At 45.9% G+C, this 10,154-nt stretch overlaps 1 protein-coding gene across 14 annotated transcripts in view; it reads right to left on the bottom strand.

Annotated features, from left to right (window-relative positions):
* Positions 1-317: 317 nt before the first annotated feature.
* Positions 318-10,154, bottom strand: part of DNM1 (dynamin 1) — an 81,124-nt gene continuing 71,287 nt past the window's right edge. For 4 of the 14 annotated variants that reach the window (XR_015739759.1, XM_087914574.1, XM_087914567.1 and 1 more), the window contains one exon: positions 318-963. Coding sequence is in view for 11 of the 14 variants with exons in the window: in XM_087914574.1 (XP_087770700.1) it covers positions 903-963 (61 nt within the window). In the remaining 3 variants the exon portion in view is untranslated. Of the gene's footprint in view, positions 2,284-3,996; positions 4,834-5,731; positions 5,770-10,154 lie in introns of those variants that run through there. The other 10 variants (XM_087914566.1, XM_087914568.1, XM_087914565.1 and 7 more) reach the window with 6 other exon arrangements.

Below are 10,154 nucleotides of genomic sequence, written 5' to 3'. Positions count from 1 at the left end.
CTCCCATTAATGGCTGTGTTCACGCAACATGTTTGGTCCAGTTGCCAAGTTAAACTGCTTTGCAACGATTGCACAATGCCCCAAGTCCTACGAGCCCCCGTTAAAACGAACCAAGTTGGTCTCCTGGAACAAACTCACACGTGGTGTGAAAGACCACCGAAATGTGTTGCAAGAAAGGGACGGCAAAGAAATTGAATCAATAATAAAATAAGTGAGCAACGTGTGTTGGATTCCTGCAGTGAAGACTTTCCCCATCAAATATGACATGCGAAAGAACCGAGAGAGGATTTTATTGAAACCATGACGTCTCTCTGTTATACAGAAATAATTTATTTCAGCCAGTGAACAAGAGATGATAGGTCACACACGGCATTACAAGTACTATCAGGACTGCAAAAAAAAAAAAAATCACCCACGATTTGGGATCAATAACCCAGCTGCAGCGACTGAATTACATTTTTATTAGGTGCGTGCCTGTGTGTAACCCACACCCACACCCACAAACACACATTCTTCCTACTCGAGTATTTGCTAAAATCCAACTGGAGGCATTTAAAGGCTTTAAAACATCTGGACACCATATAGATTTAGATCTTTATATATATATGTATATATTTATAGATATTTATATAACAGTAAAGATGTGTTTCATTACTACAATATAACTCATTGGCTTTGTTTAAAGTTCCTTTTAAGCAACCAGGAAGAAAGACGGAAAAAAAAGGACCAAAAATAAAAATAAAAATACAGTTTCACTAGAGTCGTATCTGATATGTGCAAGCCACAAGCTACGACAGAACAAAGCTGTGGGGTTTTTTTTGTGTTTTTTGTTTTTAAGATGTGCGTTCGATCATTCCAGGACAGGACAGCTAAGAGGCAGATAAAAGGATGGATGAGCAGAGTTACATGTCAAACGGTGCCTTTGGACTCTCCGGACGAGAGGGACTGGCTTTGCTAGGCCGGCTGGAATTTAAAAGAAAGAAAAGAAGAAAGACAAGGGGAACAAAAAGAAGGAGAAGGATACGGGGAGGAACAAAAGAATTAAAACAACAGTTAAAATACAGAAAGGAACAGACATCAAAACTCAACTCAAACTGCTCGGATCAAGGAACGTAAATTGGAAACGGGGTTGGACTTAAATTGTGGCTTTTAGAAGGAGGAGGAAAGTGGGAGAGTTTTGTTTTTTTTCCACATTTATTCCTAAACAGGTAGGTCACAGAACCGGTGCCGAGGGATGTCCAAGTTGGTGATAAAAATGTGTATTTTCTGCCCCCCCCGTAATGAAATACGTACATCCTGCATGCAAGGAAGTGAATGGAATCACCAGAATACTCAAAGACATCAACACACGTTTGAAGAGGTCCTTGTTTTGATTTTTTTTTTTTTGTCGGAAGCCAAGCTCAAAACATTTACACAGCAAACTCTCTTTTTTTGGAAAATATCAGCTGGTCCGTTCTGGCTGAGAAGGAACTAGATCAAAGCTCGGTCTCTCGGTTGGAAGGTATCATGCCAGAAAAACTAGCTGAAGCCACCAAGTCTCCTGTTGGGTCTCTCCGAGAACGGAGGGTGACCTCTGAACGTTGGTTTTGATCGATCCGATCCGATCCTCTGGAAGTCTGCGCCATCCAGGAAGCCCTCCCAGGCCACCAAAACAGTTGGCCCTGCTTGAAAAAAAGGGGGGATCAGCCCCCCATCGGGCCCCCGTGGCTGCACCTTGAATTCAATCCCACTTCTCAAGAACATGAGAGCATTCCAGTCCAGGTCCTCTCGCTGAGTGTGGTCCTTCTCAAAAGAGTTTGCAGTACAAGACCATGGGTTTCTGTCTCTACTACGGTAAAGGGGACGAAATGGGTTACGTTGCTACGGATTAAGGGCTACAGCTGACCCAGGCAGGCAGGACACCGAACCCAAGACGAGTTGGGTACGTCGAGGCACGGATGCTCCTGTTAAGTCTGCGCTGCGGAGAACTCAACGGCATCCACGATTCATGCCCTTTGACTAGGAGGACTACTCTAGGCTCACAAGCAATACGGACGCACACTAATAGACAAAGGGCTCAATTCACTAAACGAGCATGTTGTTGTTTCTTTTTTAAAACCACATGGAGGAAGGGGCAGAAGAGCCGAGGGGATGCTGGGTTGGCAGAGTAGAGGGGAAACCCAGGCACAACAAAAACATGGGCTTGTCACCAGCTGTCTACAGGCCTTGGGTTATAAATCTAAGAGGGAAGATTCAGCTGGTCGGATTAATGTGGCTCGTGTAGGTGAAGAAGGGCCCTTCCGGCTGTGAAGGCAGAAGAGATAAAAAGAAAGCGAGAAGAGAAACACACAGACGGAGATTAGCATGGTGGCCAACTGCAATTGGTCATGCTTCTCACCACCTCATCTTGGCCAGGACCACGGATATTGTGTCCATGTCCCTGACGGCGGCGACTCATTTTAACCCCCTTTTCGCATCCAAATTGCTGATTAAAGAGAGGACGTTCTGGTGACCCTTGGATGGAATCTGGTGGTTGGTCTTCTGGATGGAATCCATCCAGGCTTTCCCAAGCCCCACCACTGGATGGTGGTCCTGGCCCCTAGATGGCTGTTGAGAAGCATGAAGCACAACAATGGCGATGTTTGTCCAAGCGCATGAAGAAAAATGTTATTTGAGATGGAGGTACCCTCTGTGAAGGCCTGTTTTTGAAGTTGACAGCTAGTCATCAACCTGATTGCTGGTCTGCACCCTCTAGGAGCTTCACCCATTCACCTGGCCCCACATGGGATTCCCCCCACACCCTCTTCAAGCCTTCCGAGCTGTGAGGACCACTCCAAGGGCATGAATGGAGTGAGATCTTTCCTGGAGGGAGAAGCAACCATCAATTATGCTTTCAACTCAAGTACAACTTGATTGGATTCACTGATGGACTGGATTCAACGTGAAATGTTGGAAAATCCAAACAGCATATTTTAGAAAGAATTATGGAAGAAAGTTAAGGCTATCTGCCTGAACAAGCCTTGACCCCCATCTCTGAAGGCTTCCAAGGCCATCTTCATTAACAAAGTGCCTCTGTCACCAATTTCCTGAAGTTGCAAAGAACTTCATGGCAATGACCATGTAATTTTCATAGGTGCAATATGAAGAGGTCTTCTGGTGTGTTTTTCAACTTCCCAGCCTAGGCTACAACCTTGGTCTTCCAAGATCAACCAAGGTTGGCTGGATGCTGTGGCCTTCATGGGCATTTCTGGTCCATCAACCTCAATTTACTTTGGGAGATGACAAATGGATTAAACGTGAACTACTTCTTCCAATGCAGCTCTGTGGACTTATAGAAGTGACCATGTGGCCTTTTCCAAGTCACCTCTAACTGATTTTCTCAGGGCTTCCCACAATCTTTGGTGGTTTTTTTTAACAGTAGGTCCCAAAAGGGCCACAGCGGAGCTTCTTCAGAAAGACCAGCTCTTATAAGGAGTCCAACAAAAACTGAGTAGCCATGCCTGAATTGAATTGGATGGACCAGAAGCCACGAATTCAAAAAGACCCTTTAGGAGAAAGACCAACTTTCACCTATTGGTGGGTTGTCATGTTGCCAGTTGAGCTACAAGCCTCTGATGTAAGATAAGGAAGGATCTAACCAGAGTTCTGGATGGTGGAATGAGATACATTGGAGATTAATGTGCCCAACCATAAACCATTGGACTCACTCTGGTTTTTTTTTTTAAACACAAGAACAAAATCTCACGCCTCCATTAAGGTCTGGAGTGCACCTGGTACGGTTTGGGCCTCTTAAAGAGGACTTTATCAGAATTTCTATGAAGGGTTTTCTTATTTCATTCCAAGCCCACTGCTTCCTTATCCAATCTCTCTCTCTTTCTCTCTCTCTCTCTCTCTCTCTCTCTGTTTTTCAAGAACTAGTTAGAAAGAACATCAACAGCAAATGCAGGTTTTATGTCATGGTATTCCTTATCCAGTTTAAAAGGAAGCGAGTGTGTTAATATTGGGGAAGATGGGGTAAATCCCTTCTCTTATTTATTTTTCTTTTGGCACATAGACATTCCAGGCACGCACACTCTCACACACAAAGATTGGGCAGGGATTTGGCAATGTGAAAATGTTCCAGTAGAGGAACACGTTCATGCAACCCTAAGCAGAAATAGATGAACCCTCTTGATGCATAACATTTATGCTGGTCATAAATGTTGACCTTGGCTGCCAATGCTACAACTGTTTGGTTGACTGTCCATATTCATTTTTCAATGCCAATTTGGACCTCCCGTTTGTAGAAAGGAGGCGCTTACGTTCTTCCCAATGTCGATGGGCTATGGTCCTTAGAGGCTCCAGCTAGTCAAACAGATAACAGGGCATGTTAGGAGCTGAAATTCATGACTAATCTGGAATAATTCTCTGTTTCTTAACTGCAGTGTTGATTGTTGGGACTTTGAGAGGGAAAAGCCGCAGCAAAGGTGAGGCTCCCAGCATCAACAAACCACATTACAAAAGAGAGAAACATTCTCAAAGATCGGAATCTTGCAACTGCCCTACCTTAAATTCACATAAATGTATGAGGTCTATTCAAGGTTTTTCCCACCATCTGTTATTCTTTCCCTCAAATTAAGTGAGAACGGTGGAGTAAGTCCCTGAAACTTTTTGAGGGTGTTAGGGTGGGGTGTCCGGAAGGCTATGCAGAAAAAATAAATAAATACAGAGTGGGGGCAGGCTCTACAGTAGAGAAAATGAAGTTGGGTATAGGAGATGTCGGAAGAAAACTCACGAGGGGAACTGTCATTGGAGGCATCGTCTATGTCTTGTGTGTGATGAACAGGGATGATGGGATATATAACTGGACAGCACCTGAGTTAGGAAAGCATCGAACCCTTATAACAGATGACACTTCCGTTAGGGAAATATCACATTGTCATCTGCAAGCCCTGGAGTTGGTGGGATTCAACTGGCCGCCTTCTTGTTCTACGTAACATTGCCACACCACGGACAAACATGGACTTGATGCTGAAGACACGACAAACTTCAGCGTTTTTAGTGATGAGAAGATACACAAGAACAGCAAAGGACCTTACGGTTCTAAAGTTCTGCCTCAGTCCTTCAAATGCCGAGACGATGGCTCTCCATCCTTCTTAAAAAGAGGAGTTGAGACCCAAACTGCCCTGGAGTGCAATCTAGAGGAATGTTCTTCCACAAATGTCACTAAAACATACATAACCCAATGTTGCTACTCTACTGCAGTCTGGGTGTACAATTAGGAGATGAATGCTGGGAAAGGCTTTAAATAAACAGAGTACACACCAGGAATCAAAGTTGTAGGAACCTAGGTTGTAGTTTTGCAATTTGGGACCCCAGAAAGCAATACTCCAGGCTGAGACAACAATAGGTGGATCAAAACTGGGGACGTCACCCATGTCTGTCTCTTCTCTGTCCCACTGCCCAGTTTTGTGGGATCTAATAGGTACCCACCACCATGGTTCTTCGTCTCCTTCCTACAAACGACGTCTTTGTGCTGCTGAAGGTTTCCCCGGTCCTCCCAACAGCCAAGAGGTTTGCAGGCCGGGTGGAGAAAGCAAGGCTATCCCCTACAGACCCCCCCACCCCCATGCTGTTCTAGGAGAGGCAGGTGTGGCACAAGGGCGAACTGGGTGGGGCGAGATGGAGAGGAAATGGGACGAGGAGACAGAAAGGTTAACCACACCGACTCGTGCATCAGCGGAGGCCGGGGTGAACACAGCGAAGAACGTACCGGTTTCTGCCAGTCCTCAAGGATCAGTGATAGTGATTCTGAAAAGACAACATGAGAGCAACAGGGCAGTTCAGACACGAAGGCAGAAGGGCGGAGAGCTTGGAGAAAAACGCAGGGACTCGCGTACCCCAACACAGAGGCCGGTGAGAAGACGCGAGCTGAGACCCATGCTGGCACTTGCCCCAAGCGCACAGAGAAGACAAAGCAGGTGGCAGTCAGAAGACACGGCTATGAACCACTGCGCAGCGGACACAGAAAGAGACAAAGGGTTCCACGCAGTTGTTGGGACTCAACACTCCCTGGGAGCATGTCAAGAGTGCACCCTCAGGCCACAAAGAGGCAACCAGCAGTGGGGTAAATGCACACACTGCATACCACAACCCTGCTTGACAAAGGCCTCATCATAGTCAAGAAGGTGACGTCTCTTGCTGTGACCCCTCAATTTGGTGTCAGCTCGGCATGGGGGTGACAGCTCACATAACCCAATGCACTTTGAGGGTCTTGGTTGTGTCGATGGAAGGGGGTAGGTCTACCCTGTGAGGGCAGTCCTTCAAAATACTCATCCCAAGTATTCCAAAACGGGAAGGCAGAAGGATCCTTCTTGGATACAGACAGATTCACACACAAACACACTGCGAAGTTTGATGTGCTTCTTCTCCATCCCACTCCGGGCGGCCATTTTTTTTTCCTCCCACAACGGGAAGAAAAAGAAGCGGGGGAGGGGAGAGAAAGAAGGACAAACAATGACAAAAATGAAGATGGTGGACTCCTAGCAAGAGGACAAGGCCATCTGGCAAGGGTGAGCCAACTTATTCTATATACAAGAGATGGCCTAAGGAGCCTTGGTGTGCCATCTCAGAGGTTGGGTTGTGGTGGTGAAGGGACGCCATATAGGAAAGGAATTACACTGGTAGTGGAGGAGGAAGAGAGAGAGAGAGAGAGAGAGAGATTCTGCTCCTACTTGATTTGGGAGATAAATCTTAAAGGTGAATTTCTTTTAGTAGATCCCTTGTGAGATAGAGTAGGCCGCAACCTCTACTGAAGGGCTTCCATCTGAGGAAAGCGGATGGAAAGCTGACTCTACTTCTCATGGAATGCCCTACCTTGGTGAAATGTTTAATCTCGTGATGACCAGCTGCAATACAATTACCTCTTGAAGCTTGTTCTACATATCTTACAAGGAGTGATTTGACCATTTGGATAAAAAATAAAATCAGCACAAAGCTGGAAGGAACCTTGGAGGTCTTCTAGTCCAGCCCCCTGCTCAAGCAGGAGACCCTATGTCATTTGAGACAAGTGACTGTCCAATCGCTTCTTCAAAACCTCCAGTGATCGAGCACCCACAACGTCTGAAGGCAAAGCTGTTCCACCGGTTGATTGTCCTCACTGTCAGGAAGTTCTCCTCAATTCCAGGTTGCTTCTCTCGTTGGTTAGTTTCCATCCCTAGTTTCTTGTCTGGTGCTTTGGAGAATAATTTGTCCCCCTCTTCTTTGGGGCAGCCCCTCAAATACTGGAAGACTGCTATCAAGACACCCCTAGTTCTTCTTTTCTCTAGACTAGCCCAACCCAAATCCTGCAAATATGGGAGGGGACCTGCAAATTCTTTTTCCATACTAGCTGGAATGTAGAGGTTCCAGAACATCTCTAGAGCCCAACGACAGAGTGACCCCCTCACATTTCTTTCATGGTACGTGGGAGAATTCGGGGAGAGGAGGATCAAGCTAACGGCAACTTCTGACATGTGACCCAAACTTTCATGGCGGGTTGTGGGGCTACAGAATGGGGCAGTTGGTTTATGTGCCTGGAGGGAGGGAGACCCATTGATTTCAGCCCCTCTGGAGTCTCCTGCCTGTATATAGAATATATAATCTGAATGAAGGGATGGAAAACAGAGAAATTGAGGAAGAGAATGGAAACAGACCCCGGAGAGGACGGACACTGAAATTCAGCCCAAATGGAAATAAAGGATTGTCCACAAGAAAGGATGAAAGGAAGAAAAAAAAAAAAAGGAACCGGAAAATGAGGTGAGATGGAGGAAAAATCAAAACAAAGCTTGCACGAAAGTAGCAGGACAAGCAAACAACCAGAGAGACGGACAAAGCAAAAGAACAAAGGAACAGAATAATCCTCTAGGCATCTGGAAAAACAAGGCACCAAATGGGAGTGCTGTGGGTTGAAACAACCATTAGCCCAACACAACGCAGCTTGTTCAGCATAAACCAGCATCTTGTTCCATTTCTAACTCATCCCCTTCTGTGCTATGGAACGTCAGGCAAAACCTCAGGCAGCCTAAGATTTGAGTATATATATAAAAAACATTTGGGAATGTTTCTACCTATTATGTATTGTAAACATTCCCAGTTGGGTACTTATATTGTTAAGTTTTAAGTTGAAAGCAAAGCTAGCCCCCATTCCCAGTTACCATGATGGTGAAAAAGTAACCCATTGCCACCACTCCTCGCATTGACGGAGCAAAGGAAACTGAAATAAGGTGACAAGAGCAGTTGGGGTCCAACTTGGTGCCTGTTTCGTTGCCAGTCCCAACTCTGGTCGCTAAGCGAGGACTCCCTCTAGTCTTCATACAGCTGATCAAAGAAGCAGCAATCAGAAAGATGCGCCTCCTTGAGATAACCCCAAACTTTGTAAGCGAGGGCAAAGAGGGAAAGGGAAACAGAAAAATTGGACGTTTGAGGCCGTGGCCTCGTTCTCTTGACTTTTCTAAAATCGCATAAGCATCGGAAGCGTTTACAAATTCTGGAGAATCCATGGCTAACTATGAGGAATAAGCAAGAGGTATGAAATTTCCCTCCTCGAGAACCAGGAAACGTTGAATTCTGCACTTACCTCTAGGAGTTTTTCTTTGCAACCAAATTATCAAAAGTGCAAAACACAGATATTGCTTTACAAAACCCTGCTTCGTCTCGGTACAGTTCAACTGAACAGCAAACCAAAAACAATTTGATGCATGTAAAGGCAAAAATCCCACCGCAAAGAGGCCTTGTTGCCACTGGATCTAGAACAATTGACTTCTCTTAAATGTGCCTGATTCCCCGGAATTGGATTACTATTTTAATTCAGCAGGACATCTGTACTCCAAGACTACAGACTTTGGGCTGTTCCCACAAAGAAACATGTCGCGGTAATACAAGGCCATTCCTGTTTTGCAGGACAGAATTCTTCTACACTTCATTGTACAATAACATATTTGGCTTTGTGTATGTGTGTGTGTATATCTTTGGCTTTTGTGTTTTTCCAGGTGGAAGTTTGCAAGATTTTCCCCAAGAAGAAAGGGTGGATCTCATCTGAAGATGAGATCATCCCACTTTAGATTCTGCCTTCTGCTTAAAACCTGACAGTTTTTTGTGGCCCGCCAGCTGCCAGCAGAGCTGGCGGCAGATTCGGAGGTGGGGGAAGAACTTGGGCCAGCTCTGGAACCTGGGGAAGGTTCTGATGGATGCTCAGCATCGAACACAGAGATAGAGCCAGGGTCGTCCAGCATTTCCCAGCCACCAGAGAGGCAACTGCCTTTGGAGTCAGAGTTGAGTGAGGAGGAGGAATAGCTGGGGCCTGTTCCAGATGCGTGTATGCGCAGAGCTGTTAGGAGAGGGGAACAACGGAGGACAATGAGCTAGACTCAGGAAACGAAACAAATGTGGACGCTGACTGGCCCTTCCCTGGCTGGGGAATAACTAGGAGGAAAGGGGAGTGGTTTCATTGTCACAGACAACCATTCGCATTTCTGGGAAGTTTGCTCCTTGTCTGTTTTGTGTGACAAAGACTGCCTTGCCAGAACTGAGGTTTGTCTATTTCTCTGTGTGAACTGACTTAATTTGCAGCCTCCCGGCTGGGAGCTAGCAATCTTGCATTTATCATAATGAGCTGATATGGACTATTGTTTCAGTTAACTTCTTGCAGGACTCTTGCCTGCACTTTCTGTTGGTGAATGCAGCTATTGTTGTGGTTAGCTGGCAGCAGATGGGGACAGCTGAGGAGAGCGAGGACTCAGATGAGGAGCCAGGACCATTAGGGACTGGACTGCTGCCTTCCAAGATTGTGGGGGCTGGCAGCAGTGATGAGGTTCCCGAGGAACCTGTGCCAAGTGCACGCAGGGCTGCTCGCAGGAAAGAGCAGCTGCAGCAGCACAGGCGATTCAGGAGTAAGGCTGCAAGGTAACGTCCCCTCCTTCAAGAAGATAAAAGCCAGCTGTGAATCGGACGTTCTTTGCAGGAAGCAAAGACGTTTTGAAACTCCAGCCTTTACAGTACATTACAGTATCTTAAGTTGGTATTTGAAGACTCTTCTGTTGTGAAATATTTCTTATCTGTGATTCTTGCACAGTTTTGGTGAGGTTTGTGTTTATCAAAGTTCATTAGTTTGCAGCAGCCTTTTAACCGGGGATTCGTAAGACTCATTAAAAGGTTTC

The sequence above is a fragment of the Pseudonaja textilis genome, chromosome 17, assembly GCF_049901715.1.
Source record: "Pseudonaja textilis isolate UNSWEBS1 chromosome 17, rPseTex1.2, whole genome shotgun sequence".
NCBI lineage: Eukaryota > Metazoa > Chordata > Lepidosauria > Squamata > Elapidae > Pseudonaja > Pseudonaja textilis.
Note: the sequence above shows the minus strand (reverse complement) of the source record. Positions and strands in the feature narration are given on the sequence as shown.